The following is a 19671-nucleotide window of genomic DNA, read 5'->3' as shown; positions in this document are numbered from 1 at the left end:
TTTTGATCCAGGACAGGTCACAATTCGATTCGATTCGATATCGATCTTCTGTATTGCTGGGTTGTCACTTTAACCCGTTTATGCCTAGAATTATAAGATCAGCTGTAAAAAACTAAATATCTCAGCCTCTGAAGCACATACAAACAAAAATACTGTGGTATGAGAGAGAGAAATGGGGAAACTTGGTATGAGAGAGAAAGGTGGGAAAAGACTGGCACTATTTACCTTAACAGGCCATGTGTATTTGTGCATGTAGCCTATGTGAATGTGGATGAGAGCTACCGGATGTGATCGATCCACAAAGTTTTGAATCGATATCACACTTTTCGAGCGTGAATCGATATCGGATTGTGATTCAATCTTTTGAACTCAGCCATCTTATGTGTATGTGTAAGAAGTTAGAACTGTTAGAAATGTTCTCTATACGTGTATGTGAAAGCACAACCATATTGGCCCAAACAAAAGACTGTGTTTTTGTTCAAAAATATGCTTCACAAAACGGAGGTTGTCTCATATTGAGTATCGTCTTATATTCAGGCCAATACGATACATAAGTAAATGTGTCAATGTTTTTACAATACAGTTGCATCAAGGTGGTTTGAATAGGGCAAAGTACCTGAGGAGGGGGTATGGTGTGGCGTGGTCCCAGATTCATGGCCATAGGGTTGTGACCGGGATGACCAGGAAATTGGGAATGGAAGCCCCGCATATCCCTGTACACTGGCGGGTACTCAGGCATGGAAGCACCGGCACCAGGGTGCACCAGCTGAACCCCTTGAGGTGACATCATAACAGATACAGGAGGATGTCCAGGATGTCCCATAATCCTGCTCTCTGTGTGAGGAGACGGTGGCATCTTGACCTCTAGGACCTTCGGAGGTTCCTTGACTGGGGGTGGCACGACCACTTTCCCGGGGGGAGTTTTAGACGAAGCTGCTGCGGACATGTGTGTGGACATTGGAGTCTCAGGTGTGCGAGACTTGCGGGAGTCCACAGGCTGGTGCTCGCCCAACTGATGTTGCATGAGGAGACGAACGTCCCTCGTGGCCATGTTGAACTGATCTAGACGCAGTCCGCTGTGATGTAGTCCTCTGTAGTCCCCTGGGACCACCATAACATCTGGCTGAGGGTGAGGTTGAGCGTGAGGAGGTTGAGAGTGAGGAGGGTGAGAGTGAGGAGGTTGAGAGTGAGGAGGTTGAGAGTGAGGAGGGTGAGAGTGAGGAGGGTGAGTGTGAGGAGGGTGAGTGTGAGGAGGGTGATTGTGAGGAGGATGATTGTGAGGAGGGTGATTGTGAGGAGGGTGAGAGTGAGGAGGGTGATTGTGAGGAGGGTGAGAGTGAGGAGGGTGAGAGTGAGGAGAGTGAGAGTGAGGAGGGTGATTATGAGGAGGGTGAGAGTGAGAGTGAGCAGGATGAGGGTGATGAGGGTGATTAGGCTGATGAGGCGGTCCTGGCCTCCGAAGTCCTTGGTGGAAGTGTCTCATGTCTTCCTCGTTAGCCCCACTTCCTGTTCCCGAGCCAGGGTGACCTGCGTGCGACTGCAGCACAATGTCCCTGATCGCTGCTGGCTGAGGTGTGGTGGAGCGCTGCTGAGCCACGGACCGGGGAGAGGCCAGCGACTCCGGGCGCATCCCGTAGCTTATTCCAGAGAGAGGGGGAGTGCTGCGTCGCACGTCTCCCTGAGAGTGGTGGCCCACAGGCACGGACTGCTGGGAGACATGATTGTGGGGAGTCATGATGACTGACTGTTCGGAGTGGTGCATGCCAGGAACATACTGGGAGATTGGGCCTCCTGGACCTAAAACTACAGAGGTGCCAATGGGGGACATCGAGCTACCAGGTGGGTGCACTTTGGGGAAAGGTGAGGGCGAGTGGCCGGATGTCCGAGGCGAATGAGGCTCTTGCTTAGGGTGGAGGGAGCGGTCAGTCGGTGTTGTGGGGCTTGAGACCCTGGGGTTGCCTGCCAAGGACGAGTGATGTGAGCTTAGGACTGGACTCAGGTTGGTGGGCTGTATCAGTTTGGTTGGCTCACATTTTACGCCCATGGATTCTGATGCTCCAGATGCTTTCTTCACATGTTGCTGCATCATTTGATTGTACATTAAAATCTGGGGACTGCTACCAGACTGCTGGAAGATTTTGACTGGCCCGCTTTGAGAGCCAGTGTGGTAGATTGATTCAGGCTTCTCAGACTTAGGGCTTCCATGGTTAATAGAGATAACAGGCTGAGTGTTGTACGTTTGTCCAGCTAATACAACTCCTGTGTGTCCATAACTGGTGGGTGTCTGGGATCCCTTTGGAGTAGAGGGTTGCGTCGGAGTGACAGACTCCTGTTTTATCTGGGATTTGGATACGGATTGCTGAAATTCAATGTCGACAGCACTGGCTGGCGGGATCTGGCTAATTTTGGCACTGATCCGTTGAGGTCCTTCAGTCTTTTGTCCTGAGTAGCTCAATACCACCACACCCTCTGAGGTGTTCACTCTTAATCCAGGGCTTGGGCCTGTGTTGTAATTGGCATTGTCTGCCACTGGCCGACTCGCACCAGTTCCCTCTTCTCTCTCGGCCATGCTCAATCCAGGATAGCGTGGAATACTGTTTTCATTCATGCTGGCTCTGTATTTCTGCTTAGGCAGTGACATTCCAGAACTGCGGTTGCTCAGAGAGATGTGAGGAGTCTCATCAGAATCAAAGGGGGTAATGCGACTTATAACTGAGGTAGCAGAGGAGATCACTGAATTCACCAACTTTTCACCGAACTGATTTTCTTGGGGCTGAGGTGGCGTTGGGAGTCTGGTGTGCGGTGTGTGAGGTGAAGGTCTGTCTTCAGGTATAGAGGACTTAACTGACGGAGGGTCTGATGACGTTTCATTCTCTGACATGCGGGGCTCGACTAATGTTGTTGTAAGAACCATGCTGGGGACAGAGGTGCTGTTCGAGGCGGATACATATTTTGGTTCCATTAGAATCTTCCTTAAAGTGCTAGAGTTGGGATCAATGTCGGATGCCTTAGTATCAGGTGGTAAGGGTGGGTTTCCCGACACATTTCCGATACCTGGCACAGGTGCTGTAGGTGGTGTTGCGACTATTTGTGGGGTAGGTGTGGACAGTGCTGATGCCTCCTCAGATTGCCTGTTCAGCCAAGAGGGTGGTGAGATTGGCATTTTGCCTGGGCGTGCAGGTGGTATAGTCAGGCGGGTTGGAGATGGGGTGAGGGCAGGGACAATGGGGTCCATGGGTACCGGCGGTGGCTGTGGTTTGCAGTGTGCAGGGCTGCTACTGCTGCTAGAGTGAAAGGCTGACTCTTGGGGTTCAGGCTGTTCGACAGCAGGCTGCTCAGCCTCTTTCGGGGTGTCAAGAGCTACCGTTGATGTGACATCATGTTTGCAAGCAGCTGCTGCAGTAACAACAGTTGCTGTCGCTGCCGTGGTAACAGCCTTAGGTGGAATGGTTTTCATATCTTCAGGTATTGAATCTGGTAGCTTGACAGTTACTGGCTCTGCATCCAACTCAGGATCTTCAACCATCTCTCCTTTTTTGGTAGCTGCAGTCTTCCGACCTCTGGCTTTTCTTGGAGTTTTAGGCCGGGGTTTTGCAACTTTCTTTTGTGGTCCTACAGGAACAGGAACAGGCACAGGCACAGGCTCTTCCTGCATCGTGGTTTCTGTGCTGGTCTGTTCAGATGACTTGGACTCTGTGGTAACACCAGAATCTGAATCTGTATTCACCACATTGCTGAACGGCACCTGAGTTTCAGGTTCCATTGTTCCACTGGATATGGGCAAGACTACTGGTTCAGGTGTGGGACTGGCAAGTTGGAGAGGGTAGGATGAGGTTGCCGTGAACGCATCTGTATCTGCAGATATATCCTCAGCAGTAATTGAGTCAATGGCTGCAGCCAGCTCTGTTTCACTTGCAGGATTAGCAGGCTTCTCTTCCTCCACCTCATCTGGCTCCACTGGAGTTGGTGGCAACAGGGCTGGGGGTTCAGCAGGCGGCTCTTTGTAAGGTGGGACTGACTGTTCTACTGTAAATTTAGAAATATTTTCAACTGCCCTTTCAAGTTCCATTTGACGGGCAAGGAGGGCAGCGGCAGGGTCGACTGGGGGCTCAGCTTCGGCATCCTCCTCGTCTTTTTCATCCGGGCTGAGGTCATCCACTTCTTTTAGGTAACTGGGAGCGGTGGTACCCTCTTTCTGAGGAATTTCAGGTTTTGTTTTCTTGACAGAGTCTTGAAACGGTTCAGGTTCATCTTCACCTGATCTGAGGACGCCCATGACATCATCCACACTTAAATGAATTACAAGATTTTTACAAGATACAAGAAGTGATTTGTCTTCACCTCCTGTTTTCGAGTTACGAGTCAATCTTGATTGTTTTGTTTTACCACCCTTTTCAACTGGTTTGCGTTTTTCTATTGAGGTTTCCAATTTCTCATCATCATTTTCTTCAGATTTCTTTTCAGGGGTCTCTGTAACTTCACTCTCTTTCTCAACCTTCTCGCTTTTAGTCTGTGGCTTGGTATCCTCAGGTAACTTCCTTGTCAAATCTTGAGACTCTTCACTCAGTTTAGTTTTGAGTTCAGAGGTTGTTGTTGTTACTTCATCAGACTCTAGCTTGTCAAACTGCATGTCCATTTTCTCAGGCTGTTTTTCAGCCTTTCCTGATTTTTTGCTTTGAGCACTCCTGGGGGGTGAGTGCTGAGTTTTCTGAGATCGGGGAGAGCGCCAACCTTCTGCCATCTTAGATATGTCACTGCTGACAGAATCTTTGCCGTCAGTGTCTTCTCCCTCAGACATTTTAGTCTGGTCTGCCTTTGCCGGTGACACGTCTTCAACAACTTTTCCTGCTTTACGGGCCTTGGGACGACCTTTCTTGCCGACTGCAGGGACAACGTCTTTATCAGCACCACGCTTTCGTGTAGCGCGAGGAGCCTCAACCACCTCTTTTCCTGACTGTTGTACATTCTCGCCCTCAGGTGGTGTGGCATACACAGAGCGTACATTCCGCCGACGTCTCCCTCTGACGCCATCTGACTCTGACCCGAGCTCTGTATCTGTGGAGTGGCCGGGTGATTTTGCTGTGGTTTTATTAGATTCAGCAGTGCTCTTTGCAGCTTCACCTCTCGGAGAAGAGGCTCGTTTTAACTTTTCTTTGTCAATGCGCTCACTTCTGCGATTCGCCGGCTTTTCGCTGGCTGTTGGTTGGCTGGGAAGTGGAGCTGGAGGAGCAGATGGGGTGAGCTTAGATTTTCTGTTCTTTGTTGATTTCCGTGCAGGGGGTGCTTCTTCTGCCTCTACATCTGAAATTGCCACTGCCATTTCAAGCTGCGTGTCTACATCCCTTTTGGGTGAATAGCTTTCTCTGGGCAGAGTCTTTTCTGGCTTCAATTCTTCCTCAATTATAGTTTCTGGACTTCCCACAGCTCTTGGTGATGATTTTGGAGACCGTGTCCTCTCTGCTGCCTCAGTTTCATCAGGTTGCGAAACACTATGAGAGACTACAGGAGTGGGAGGTTTGACTTCAGCACAGGTTGCGTGTTCCACTAGTGCAGTATTGACAGTGGATGCTTTCATTTCAAGTGGTTCTGGTTTAGGTTCATCTATTACCTCCTCGTCTTTGCAAACAAGATCAGCAACAGCAAGGCTAATCGTTGGAGGAGCTTCAAACTTTTCTGCAGATTGTGGGGGAGAGCTTTCAACATTGTTTGCTTTTTCTTCCTTCTTAATCTGCAGGACTGGTAACGCCTCTGATTTATCTAGCTGGTCATCATCTGATTGAGATACGTCCTTTGATGGAGCAGAGGTTAATACTGATTGAGCTATAGCAGGACTAACTGGTTTAATGTCCTGTGTGGATTCCTCCATTTTGGGGTGTTGATCCAGATTCCCTTCTTTTGCTTTGTCGTCCTCATCTCTGTCGAGCATGTTGACTCTGTCATCGTGGACCTGGTGATCTCTGCCTTTCTGCTGCTGTAACTCCAAGAAACGACTGCGAAAAAGCCCAACTGGCTCTTGCGTGCGGTCTTCAACTGCACTGCTGACATGCACCTCAGTGTTGCTCAACGGAGTTGTGAGTCTACCCGTACTGTATTCAGAATTGTGGTCTTTGCGTTCAAGATGCTGCAGACGACGCGAGTCTTGTTCAAAGATAGAGCTGCGAAGGAAACGAGACACAAACAGCTCTTGCCGTTCATGGTCCTCTGTCTTGGGCATCTCCTTTTTATCATCCAATTTGCCCTCAGAGTCTTGTTTTTTCCTTCTATACCAAGAGGGAATAGGTCGTGGTGTTGACTCAACCTTTTCCTTGTCTGAACTGTTGGAAAGAGTAGTTAACCGCGACTCATGACCTAGGAATGACCAATTGTCCTCTCTTGAGGAGGAGAGAGACTTTGCTCGTGCCAATAGAGCCTTGGTGTCAGGGGTTATGGTCTTGCCTTGGGCAAACTCATAAAACTTATTCTTTTCTAGTGAGCCAGACAATTTGATATCTATATGTCTATCTTCCCTGTCCCGCTGCAAATATGACAGCGAGGAATTCGATTTTGGTGAAAGGTGTTTGTCACCACCATCGTCATCCGAATCTGACTGAACCTCTCCCGGCTCCAGCTCACGAACTGGTCGCTTGCGGATTCCATCCCGTTTAATAACACTACTTGGAAAGGTCATGTCCATCCGCAGGGTGTCCTGTTTCATTCTGCTCTCCCATCGTGATTCTTCCTCAGCGCCTTGAGAAAACGACCTTAGTTTGGAGTGCTCTGTGTGAGCAGAGAGCATTTTTGAAGTGGAAGAGTCCAGACTATGTTTAAAAACATTGGATCGAATGCTGGGCCTCTCCCCTGTTTTATGGGCATCTTTACTGGACACTGTGGCTGGTGAATCTACAGAGACCTCTTCCTCACTGTATACTGAATGTCTTGTTACTACTGAAGTTGAATTATTTTCAGAATCTTCACTAGCGGATCTAGAGCTTCTGTAATTACGCTCTCGTTTTGAATTCAATTCAAGGTCAACGGCATCTATCCTTTTACGCTTGCTGGGTGGAGAATCAGCGGCACCATCCTGTGATGACTTCCCTATTTCATGCTGTTCTATATCCTCTAAGTCCCCACCAACAGGACTCTCCAAATTATTTAACTTATCATTTTCTTGCAGCTGCTTCTGAAGTCGACGACTTTGTTCCATTTGTTTTCGACAGCTTTGGGAATGGTCTATGTCCACCGATAGTCTGGGATCGTGCATCGCAAAGGTTTTCTCGACAGGATGTTCCTGATTGCTGATATGCGAGTGGTCTTTTTCTCTGTACGGTTCTAGATCTTGGCTCCCATCATCAGAGGATATCCTGCTAATACTAGCACGGCTCTGATTTTTCACACCTAAGCCTTCTTGCCTCGGCGTAGACACAGCATCTGTTGATTCTTCATTTGGTTGCCCGAGTCGAGACTGCAAATCAGGGCTCAGCCCTGTGTCCATAACAAATGTTGCACACTCAGGCTCTTGCCTTTCTGTAGGACTATTCTTAACCGTTACCAGTCTGTCTAATTTTGTTTTTCGATGCTCTGTCTTGTAAATGTCCTTCAATGCAATCTTTTTTTCACTGTCTGGGTCTGTTGGCAGAACACTTTCAACTGGCCTCTTCAGACAGACTCCAGTACCCTCCTCCTCCTCTCTTATCCTTCTAAGTCTTTCAGCTTTTACAGTGGTCTCCTCAAACCGTTTTCGTCTGGCAGCTGAACGGTCAACATCCAGAGAGGAATTGGCACCCTCAAGTGTGGGATCGGACTTCAAGTGTTTTTTAGGTTTTGTTTTCCCCTCTTTCTCCACCAACTCAATTTGACTCGCCAAGCCCTTCTCTTTGGGTACCTTTACATGCCTGAGAATGTCTCCCTTTTGAAGTTCGCTCCGGGAGGGGAAACCCCTCTGTTCCATGGTCGTAACAGGAGGCAGAGGGGGAGACCGAACAGAGTCAGATGAAACTTTAAGCCTTTGTTTCTCTGTGACTGTATGAGGGAATGTGTCCAAGACCTTGCCTTCCTTTTCTTTGACCCGTGTCAGCTGCACTACGCACGGTGGCAAGTCTAGACGAGCTTTGTTCTCTTTCTCTTTGCCAAGGAACCGGTTGCCTTTCGCTCTTGGACCACCGTCTGGGCTGCCGTCCCTGTCAGGTTCAGGATCAGGGTCTGTCTCTGAGGATGGCACGCTAGGAGAGGCCAGTTTCAGCTTCCTCAGCTTTTGCTTCTCACTCCTATCTTTGTCAGATTTGTCCTTTCTGGCAGAACGCTTCTCTTTGTCACTCACACTGAGGCGGTCAGTTTCAAATAATGATTTTTCCTTGTCAGACTTCTCTACTTTGTTGTACCGATCCGGCCTCTTTTCATAGCGTGGGGGTGAAAGGGAGCTGCAGCTGCCGCTTCTCTCCGATGACCGACTATATATGGGGTGCTCAGAGTCACTCGGTAGGCGATCAGAGGGTGAAGGTGAAGCTGTGGGACTGGCTGGGCGCCGTATGAGCGATGGGCTTTGCTCTAAAGTCCTGCGCCCATGGTCACGCTCACGGTCTGTCTCAAACCGCTCCCTTTCCCTCTCCCGTTCCCGCAGGTAGTTGTATTTGCGTATGTCCTGCTCATAGGGGTCCCGGTAATCCCTGTATTCGCGTGGGTCCTCATAGTAACGTGGATCGTAAAACTCTGTCTGGTAGGGATCCCATTCCGCATAGAACTCCCGGCCTCGCGCTGTGTACTTGCGTCGAGGGTCCTCTGTGTAGGTTCCGGGTGTCCGCACATTATCGTAGTAGGTCCGCTCAGCTGAGAACTCATGATATGGCGGCCTGCGCTCATCTCTGAAAAGAGAAGCAAGAACACATTAGCAAACATGTTAAATATTTCTCTGCACAATTATTAACACAGCAGTAAACATGTTAAATATTTCTCTGCACAATTATTAACACAGCAGTAAATTCTGCTCACCTTCGTTCAGGTACAACATCATAGAAGTCTCTAATGTCCTGCCCAGAGGCTTGCATTGACCGGTAGAAAGCCATTTGACTTTCCTGATTGGCAAAATCCACCTAAATCAGAAAAAACAACGGACAAAATATATAAATATATACACATATGAAAGAGTATGAACAGCTACATTTTGATATCACAGCAACACACATCTGCCACACCAGTAATTTACCATACCTTAATTTTATTGCCCCCAATCTTCCACCCCTTGGTTTCCTTGACAGCGGCCTGCGCACATTCAATGTTGTTGTAAAGGATGAGTGCCATCCCTTTTAATCTATCGAACACAACCTGCAAATAAAATAATTGAGATTATTTGTTTTTGAAAGGCTTTTAAATATGCTATCCGGTCTGAAAATGGCAGGTGAACAGTGATAATTTTACCTTCACTACATGTCCATATCTACAAAAGTGACGTGTGAGGTACTGCTCTGTGATGCTGGATGCTAGGCCATCCAACCATACGCATGTGGTAGGCATACTTTTCCCGAAGCCCAACTGCAAAAAAACCAAACAAACAACAACAGTTGTGAAGTCCACCGAAACAAAGATGCACTTGAACTTGAAATAAAACCTCACATGCAGTCACACATACTTCCATAAGTAACCAATATTCTTACCTTTAACCTGTTATTGCCCAGATATTCGCCATCCATTTTCTTTATGGCTTTACAGACACTGGCAATATCACAGTACTGCAGAAAAGCATACTGAGGTGCACCATTTACTTTCTTGATGTCGATATCCTGATTAAGAAAAATAACACAGAAGTGAGCACACACATTAAAAACTATTAGCTTGTAAAAAACGTAAAAAGGCTTTGTTTCCTGTGTCTCCCTGTCTATTATTGACCCCCTGCATTACATCAAGGCGAACGTACCACTATCTCGCCAAACCGCTGGAAGATGTTGAGCAGATCATGGGAGATGGTCGTCTTCTCCAGGTTTCCAATGAACAACGTCCTTGTGGCTTTGGGGTGGAATTCGTCAATGCGCTCATCTAGAGGCCTGAACTCATTTTCACTCTCAGTCTCTGTTGAATTGTGAAACCCAGAGCATAAGGCGGAAAAACAAAAGGGGAGGGAGTGAGAGGGGATCAGTGAGCCAGATGCTGACCATGAGCACAGGCGTTCTAAAGTAGACGAAAGGCAGCAATATGCTTCAGGGTTTGCCCCATCCCTTACGGTGGCCACCTTGACAACAAACACCATCAACCTTGCATAGATCCCCGGAAAAGATGAAGATTCTTTATTGCAAATGTAATTTACACAGTTGCTTTATGAAACATTGTGTTTGTCTATTTCTTTTTAAAAATTGTTTTTCGTTTTTCATCGTGGGGTTTCATATGAAATTGCCTTTCCATCATGATAGTCACACGTCTCTGATATCAACAAGTACCCCCCACCTTGACTAACAAAAGTTCTATGGGAAAAAATATGTTTTGTGTTTTCAATCCTACCAATCTTACCAGGACCATTCCAGGCGGTGACCTCAATTTGCATGCCAAAAAAGAGTTTCCCTTTAGATGCACCAAGTGCCTTCTCCTGGTCCTCCTGCTGCCGGAAGAAGACGAGTCCGTAGCGGTCCTCTGAAGCCCCATGAATTTGCACCGAGGTGACTTTGCCATGCTTCTTGAACTCATGGAACAGACCGTCCTTTAAACTTGTATCTGCACACACAATGGGGTACAAAATTATAGCTCCTACACCAAAACAACCGCTACACTACACATTTGAAAGACTATGCTGTACTTAAAGTGACAAAGCTGTGTACATCACAAATTACAATGGTAAAATAAAACAGCAAGGAGTCATAAAAAGGAGCGAAGGTATGAGGAACAAATCGTTTTGGGGCTTGAAGACTTCCTTTCAAAGTATAGTAGTTCCACAAATTTGGTCCAGATGCTTACAACTAAACTGCTTTGATTACCATGACCTGACTGAGCGTCTTCACAAAAATAAGGAAGCAATACATGAACATATGGTCAAGGAACAAACAAAACAAATCTCCTGATCTAGAACTCACCTGTTGAGCGAACAGGAAGATTTTGGACCTTAATGCCGAAGCTTTTCCGAGGCTCTTCCTTGTCAAGGCAAGGAAGTGACTGTGAAGAAGGGGCGGGCACTGCAGCTGACTGAACTGACCGCGCTGGGGATTCATCACTGGAACTACTGCTGGACTCACTGGTGGAAAGAAATAGGGAAAACACACAGAACAGAGGGAATCAATTACAAACAGGAACACCTTATACATGCACTACCAAATTCAACCACGCGGTGGCACTGCTGTCTCAAACATTTCTCACCAACAGATATTGTAATGAGGGGCTTTTGAAATATTATATTCTTTGTTCTGTGATCATATAAACCAGGTCTTTAATTCTTCACAATCTAAACAAAAGGTGTGGAAATATCCAACTGCTCTGTCTGAGGAGACATCACAATGTAGGGACCAGGTGATGTTTTACTGTTACTGATATGGTTACTATTAAATATGGAGAAAATGCATACAACTTCGGATGAATGTGTAAAATTCATCGTTATTGCTGAAAAACAGTCTGCATGCATCAGAACAGAACAATCTCCACTACAAGATGAAGCACCCAAAAAAATGACCTAACCACTCAACAGACATTGAAGCACTTGACCTTGATCACATCTTCAAATCTGACAACTCTCTTTGAACTTACCACCTTAATTTCAGTTACGAGGTTTGACTAAAGGCACAGTCAAGGTTCAGTAAACTCAAACCGATTGACATAATCGATCTTGAGTTTTACATATACACATCCTTCATTTAAGCATCAACAGTGAATTAACAGTCAGTGTTGCCTCTTGCCTGTAGCCGAAATGACACTATACTACATGGATAAGGCATTCACATGTTCCACACTCATACACGCATTCAACTAAACCAAGCATCCCTACTGTCTCCATTTAGTTCAACCCCACCCACTTAAAATAAAAAATAAACTCATAAGTATTATACTACATATTTTTAAGTATAGGAATATGTATCTTGGGCACCGTACTGAAACTCATGTGAAGCCCTTTCCCATACGTCTGTACTGCAAGGCTTGGAAAGGTTTTAGAGAAATCTATTTGCCATAAATTCCATCTGGTGATATTTGTGCCTGAGTTCTCTGCTTAGCCATGTGAGCCACAAGACCTGCCACTGCTGGTATCCTAGCAACAAACAAGGCAAGGGATCTCTGTGTTATTTCCTAGGAAGGCAAGAGAAAACAGACAGCAAAACGCTAACATACTGTAGTGTGGGCCAGGTTTACAGTCACCTGCATCCATTAGAAAGCATGGAGGGCTCACTGTTACAGCATTTACCTTATTAGAATGTTTCTACATGTAGTCGTTTTAAATGGGCTTATCCCAAATTCTTAAACTAACTTAACACTTCAAAACATGCCAGCACTTAAGTGAAGTCATAGCATTTCTCAACATATTTAGTGCTATGATTTTAAAACAACTATTAAAAATTGTAGTTTCCCATGTGCACTGAAAAGTTTTTCAAGCTTTTATTCCTTCTCTAGTCTTCTTATTCACACGGTCAGACATGTATGACTAGCAGTCAATTACGGAAGCCCTCCTGCTGGGCAGAACATCTTGGCAGGTGATGAAGACTTCAAGATGCACTGGGAAACATCAGAGGAGAGACCAGCCATTTTATGTAAAGCAGATGCGAGTATGACTTTTTTTTTTAGAGAAGCTAACCACAAATCATGTCTGGGACCGCTTGCTGCACAAAACCCACCCTACTATACTACTACGCTGAACTGTCTACCTTAAAGTGCAAAATGTACAGTATTGTATTTAGCCTATTGCATTGCTGTTGTGTAATACACATCATGTTTCAATTACAATGACACAAGTAATGCCTCTAGAATATAATACACACAGCTATGTCACAAAACTCTGTGTTATTATATGCTTCCAAATAAATGAAAAGATACAAAGACATGGGATAACAATCTTGAAAACGGCAAGAGTAGAGATTCGTTGTTGGGTTCATTACTTTAACACAAGCCGTAATGTCCCACTATTTAGCACACTGTAAGATGCACACAAACCCAGAAGCTCACTTATTAACCAACTTTATTGTGCAAGAGCCCCAAGAGTTTAAAAGACCTTGTAAACATGTGTGCAAATATGTAGGTTTCAGCTTTTCATTAGGCCTAATTAGCCATAGGCTTGGGCTTTTGAAGGGTTACTCCCAGAAAGCCAAACGCATTGAGAGAGAGAGAGAGAGAGAGAGAGAGAGAGAGAGAGAGAGAGAGAGAGAGAGAGAGAGAGAGAGAGAGAGAGAGAGTAGCAGAGGAGTGTTGAGGTAAAGGGTGGGAAAAAGGGCAGATGACCCTGCCCTGCCGCTCAAGGAAATGTAAACAGCCCGGCAAGGGAAGGTCGGCTTGCCCATTAGCTACAAGAAAATACATGCAACAGCAAGCTGTGTGAAACCAAAGTCCGTTCCCAACCGGTTGACACACCTCCCACAGTAAAGGACTAGCCTACATTGCGAAAACCATACTCAACGTTGCACAACTCAGCTGCCACTTACTGAGCCCTTGTGGGGTAGGGGCACTCTGACGGAAAAGAAAAATTATACATAGAAATGGAGACTCTATGGCAATAGTAAAAATAGAGTAAGTAATTAAGTAATAGAGAGATTCAAAAAAATACATGGAACAGAACAGTACAGAACGCAAAAGTATTCAACACAAAACAATATACATCCACGTACACACATACAGAAAATATAGCTGATAGAAAAGAAAAAAAAACATGAAATGCATTTTGTATACTAAGGTAGCACAAAAGCAGGGTTGCACTAGCACAAAATGCATGGAGCGGAGAGAGCTCAGCTTTCTTCCTGATGGCCGGGGCATTATCATTATTGAGCCCGTCTGACATTTTAGTGCGATGCGGCGGCTGCTGCTGATGCACTGGGCTAGGCTGGGCTATGTTTAGACTGTCCCACTTTCCTTGGGTTCTACACATTGCTCTTTGTCCTTGAAACAGGGTGGCAACAATTTTGTCACCCGCTCCCGTTCTCGCGCATTTGTGTCAGCAATTCCCACTAAAAAGAATCTTTTCAGTAGGCTTCCTTGTGCAATCATTAACTAAATGCATTTTGCTGCATTTTTTTAAAGCCTTGAAGGCATTATTATGTTAGCAGTCCAAAGGTCCATAGTATGGAATTGGACAATCCTTTGGTTTTCGTTCTAATAATAATATACAATTCAGCAGTCTTGGGCCCTCTGTGCTTTTAAAAAGGGCTGGGTTCCTTTTTAATCGTTCAATAAAAAATAGTTGATAAAATGCTAAGCCAATAGCAGTTAACAGCAGGCGGCTGTCTGAAAACGGACTCACGAGGCAACACTCTTTGTGGAGCTCAGGTTTGGCTACATGATAACAGCATAGACACTGATTTCATCACAGTGAATGAATTTCTAGGGAAGAAAATTCCTGGATCTCGGGCAATTTGTCAGAAAATGGACAATCATTTCCTTGCGATACACTCAACGAGAAAAATATTTCTTGCAGTTTTTGTCTTTGTGTACGAGGGGAGACTAACAAAAGGGCTACAGTGAGAAACACAAGCTGCTATTTAACACAGTTGAAATCTCCCATGACACCCATCTATTTAAGACTGTTTACATTGATGCTTTCGCCCTTCTGCCTCTCTCTCTCTCTCTCTCTCTCTCTCTCTCTCTCTCTCTCCCTCTCTCTCTTTTTCCCTCGCCGTTATCCCCTCCCTCTTTCTGTCTGAGGCAGGCGCTCCCTCTCTCCCCCCTTTTTCACACACTACCACGCCGTCTCTCGCTCATGTGCTCTCACAGTCCCAGCCACTCTCCAGGAAGTGCAGTGCACAGAGGCTGGTCTGTGGGAGTGGGCAGGGAGCCAGCAGTGGCTAGAAATTTCCAGTTCCAACTGGATCCTGACGGGGGTGGGGTGGGGGAGCTCACACCCACATTTACAGAGGTGGCCAGTGAGGGGAGGGAAAAAATACACCAGTTGTCCCTTAACAAAAATGCTTTAAATGCATTGTCCTCTCTCCAAACACGTCACGCTCACAACAATCTGGATGCTCTGTTAGAGCCACAATGAGCCATGTGTTCCATTATATATATTCTATACTACTAACCAAATTAAAAAAGGGATAGGGGCTATTTATAGCCATGCTAAATGGACACATAGCCACCTACCTGAGGAAAATAATCCTCTTTCATCCATCTCTGCTCATTGAGTATACCTCCTTCTCTAGCACTGAGGCTAAAAGGGTGGAAGGTAAACCCAGTTTGCACACAAAATTCGCAATAGGCCAACAATAAACAATTGTTTATGTAACAGGCTAATACGCAAGTCCTTCGCTCATTTTGCTGAAAATGCAGAAATCTCGTCTCCAAACATCTCATCCACAAATATTTCATTTTCCAGTTCTACTTCTACTTAAGACTCAAAATTCCGAATAAGCACATGCACAACAGTTAGGGGACCGTTTCCTTTCCTCCACCCCCCAAATTTGTGATTGTAATGCAAAAGGTTACAAGAATCCAAAGATCTTGCCAGAGGGCATAACCATCTTGTTTTGTTTTGCTTTGTTTTTCTCAGCACTAGGTGATGTCATCTCACACTACAATTATATAACTACGGGAAAAAAAGCATTTTTTACAAAAAAAACGCCTATGATTAAGCATGACAATCTCAGACTCTAAACATACATATTTTATCTTGTAGAAGGATGGAGCAGTATCTATATCGAGGCGATCTGTTTTCGTAACTAACGACCCATATACATAACCTAGCGGAGATAGGCAAGACTCAGACCTATGCTTTGAAAAACACACACTGACATCTATACAGCATATGGATTATAAACAGTCTGGGCATAAATGAAAGGGATATGTCCATATTAGCAAAGATGCTTTTATAGAGTTAAGAGAGGTCATTACATGTAAATCAATTTCAAAGCCAAGAACATTTAGGGAAATTTAGTTAAGAACCCTATGCAAATCTAATGGGACTCAACTCAAAACCACAGTGACATTGCAAATGTAATACAGAGAGGGAATGTGGCATAGCAATGCAGTGTATGGTGTCAATGCATACCAACACCCAAAAATAAAAACGCCCGAGAGGGTTCCGGCCCCAGTGGCTGACATGTGTTAAGAAGGAGGGTGTGGGGGAAGGGACAGACATGTGTTCATATGAGCAGCGCACATGTAAACAAACGGCCATTACACTAGTTGTGTGTTACTGTAGGTCCACTTCCTTCAGCCGGGTTAAGCGCCGGTCAGACAGGCGAAAGAAACACCGGCTAGTCATCGTGAGCTAGGTGTATTTTTGCGGTCAACTTGTATTGCTACAGTGGTAGCATGACTGTGCCCATCCTCAAAGTGAGCTTTCCAAGCAAAAGGCAACACAAGAGTGTGACTCAAATAGGCTGAATGATGTAGGTGTCCTCAAAAGACCCAATGGTGGAGACACTCTTCCAAACACTGCAATGCTGATATTTATTCTGTACCTCCTTAGAAGTACACATGTTAATTTACAGTACTTACTCTTGTCTTTATGACGGATTATTGCTAAGGCCTCAGAATGAACTTGGATGGGACTAAAATGACAAACAGACAGTGAAAAAGATCCTATGTGTTTTTCTGTGCTATGTAACAGACTTGCACAGTGCTTATCTTGGTCTGTGGGCAAAACCGCATGGGTAATACTGAATGTTACATGAATGGCTGAATCGCCTTAGGCACTGGCTATAGGGTTGATTTGCTAGATTTTTGGCTATCTGATGGAATGGTTTGACAGAGTTGGCCATGGCCAATCACCACTACAGATGAACGGCCAAGCACAGGGCCAGATTAAGATGGCCCAGGGCCTGTAGTCTACAGGTTGCTATGGGCCCCCTCGGAAGGCAAATTCCACAACAAATGTACATAGTGTCACGAATTACAAGATAGTACTTAAGGATGACAACTCTACTAACTGTGGAGAGGAGTAACAAGATTCAGAACTGTAATCAAAACAACAGATTCATTTTCCAATATTGCATCTTGTCACAATTCTGCACTTTCACTTTTGACCAATTAGGACCCCCTGGCAGGTTGGGGCCCCTAGGCTGCAGCCATATCTAGTCTCTGTGTTAATCAGGCCCTGGCCATGCAAATGATTTTGAGTCATCATGCTTCTTGTCTGTCTGACCACATGACAGGTGCTAGCCTAAACATCCACCCACCAAACACAGACAGGTAGACAGACAGATGGACAATACCAATCCAAATCAGCCCATCACTATTTGACGTCCATCATGGCTATGCAAAATGTTTAAAATATTCTGCTTACTATCACATGAGTAGCCTAAAGAACGAATCAAAGAAAACATTGCAGGTACAGGACCTTCATTATACTGTTGTATTGTATGTCTACATATTGTATCTGCCAATGCACATAATACACCACGTAACCAAGGAACTTGCAGGTTAAAATGTTAATACTTTTTGGGCAGCATTTTTGGTTCCTTTGTCCAGGGTGAGCACATAACGTAACACTTTTGCACGTAACACCGCACCATAGAGCACTTGATAAACTTGGTAGCTATGGTTGACAAGTGGGTGGTTATGTGTGGCACAGACAGTGTTCAGATTTCACAACAGACGCGTGGATGCACAGTTTTTCACAACACTGAAAAATGCCGCCAATCAGCGGGCAGTGTGTGTCCCTCCTCTTCTTGTTTTGCTCCATTGCACCACAGATGTCTGCATAGGCTATGTGGTGGTGCATCACTAATAACTGCAACACAGTAACCTAAATAACCAGACAGACGGGAATTACTGTATATGATGCTGAAAATGCAAAGGCATTTGTCTTGGTCATTTGTTTAGTCATAGACTTCGAGTGATATGGAGAAATGGTTTGAGCCATATTATTTGTTGCATTATGCTAAAAGAAAAAGCTACTGCGGAAGGAGATTTGTCACTGATGGCTCAGCAGGAGAGAGAGAGAGAGAGAGAGAGAGAGAGAGAGAGAGAGAGAGAGAGAGAGAGAGAGAGAGAGAACAAGATTGTGCAACAGTGAGAGAGAGCGAGAGAGCGAGTGAGCGAGTGCCTTAGCCACCGCAGTGCTGCAGAAAAGATAACAGCGGAGTGTAAAGTCTTTCAAGTCTTACATCACCCAGCAACCCAAAATCCCACCGCTGCGCTGAGCTGAGCAAGCTAATCGACACTTTTGAAACCTGCTTTTTCTTGGAAAACGACTAAAATTCTGCTACTTTTAAGCAACTGTTTTTAAAACGTAGAATGGATTAACCTAAATGCTGAGTTACTGATGTAACAAGGTCATAGCTCTGACTTACTTTAACCAAGCTTCCTCAAAAATGTTGGCCCCACGCCAAAATCGATTCTTCTAGACTACAGCACTTCTCAGTTTGAGACGAGCGCAGTGGCAACCACAGGCCCCACCGCCTAAACCAGAAGGCACTAAAATGCTACTACGTTCTTCTGTTCACTGCGTACAAAATGTAACACTAACGGGACCATTTCTGGGGGTCTGCAAATAAAGGAACAATATGTGGCTGCACCTACATGTAACTTTCAGATATCTGCAACCAGTAAGAGAAACGATATTAACTTCCATGGCAACACAACAGGGCCTTCGTTTTTACTTACATGCATGTGTGGCACAAGGTGTGACAATGTAGTGGGGCTTTAAAAGTGATAGCTATGGCAATATTTAATACCATGTAACACCCATGTTCCAATTCTAAACCTAACCCTAGATGTAAGTACAAAACTGGTACATGGTGTTACACTGGTATTACATGGTATTAAATATTGTTACACTGGTTATTACATAATGTGGTAGATCCACAGCAATAGTGAACCATTAAAATTAAGTGTTACCCTGTTTTCTAGCCCAACTATCCAATAAATGAAAACAGATATTTTTATTTTTATCGAAATCTGTATAACACATCGGTTCAGAAATTGGACCAAACTGTGCAACAGAGTCCTGCTGTGGTGAAACTCATTCAGGTTGCTTGGCAACATAGGATCAACCAACAGTGTGCAGGAATGCAAAGTCTCTCCGACACACGACCACTTATCCAAGCACACCCGGGAGACGGCAATCACCAAAAAAACAGGAAACACATTTCCTTGCATCACAAGCAATATCGTTGCCGCAAGGGGTGAGTGTATGATTTCATATGGGCTATTGATGTGCAGATATACACAGTGAGCAAGTGTGTGAGCAAGTGATGGATGGTTGTGTATATCTGTACAGAGCTAGGGACACTGGGTTGTGTCGTGACTACATTAGCAAGTGGACACGAGTAGCGGAATACTCAATGTTATCATTAGGGCTGTAACCATATTGTATCGAATCGATAAATTGTACGCAGAGTCATGATACTGTATCGTGGTGCAAGAAGACGGCATCATGATAAGCCCTTTCAAAGTTCTGTTATTACTATGATGTGATAGTGTTTCCAAGCTTTTAATCATTATCATAATTGTTTTTAAACCTTTTTTTTTTTAACAAAATCGTGGGGTGTATCGAACTGTAGGTCAAATATCTTGATATGATGAACCGAATCGTGAGTTGAGTGTATCGTTACAGCCCCAGTTATCAGCGTAAGGCATAAGTGCTTGAGC

General features: G+C 45.1%; 1 protein-coding gene across 1 annotated transcript in view; it reads right to left on the bottom strand.

The window, feature by feature from the left end:
- spen (spen family transcriptional repressor) overlaps positions 1–19671 on the bottom strand; it is a 35364-nt gene that overhangs the window by 5070 nt on the left and 10623 nt on the right. The window contains exons 4-11 of the mRNA XM_063208957.1: positions 11031–11188; positions 10474–10674; positions 9887–10038; positions 9627–9752; positions 9391–9504; positions 9184–9297; positions 8965–9065; positions 617–8837 (exon numbers count right to left, since the gene is read on the bottom strand). Coding sequence (XP_063065027.1) covers positions 617–8837; positions 8965–9065; positions 9184–9297; positions 9391–9504; positions 9627–9752; positions 9887–10038; positions 10474–10674; positions 11031–11188 — 9187 coding nt within the window. The remainder of the gene's footprint in view (positions 1–616; positions 8838–8964; positions 9066–9183; positions 9298–9390; positions 9505–9626; positions 9753–9886; positions 10039–10473; positions 10675–11030; positions 11189–19671) is intronic.

This window comes from Engraulis encrasicolus, chromosome 10 (genome assembly GCF_034702125.1).
Source record: "Engraulis encrasicolus isolate BLACKSEA-1 chromosome 10, IST_EnEncr_1.0, whole genome shotgun sequence".
Lineage (NCBI taxonomy): Eukaryota > Metazoa > Chordata > Actinopteri > Clupeiformes > Engraulidae > Engraulis > Engraulis encrasicolus.
This window is presented reverse-complemented; position numbering and strand designations above follow the sequence as displayed.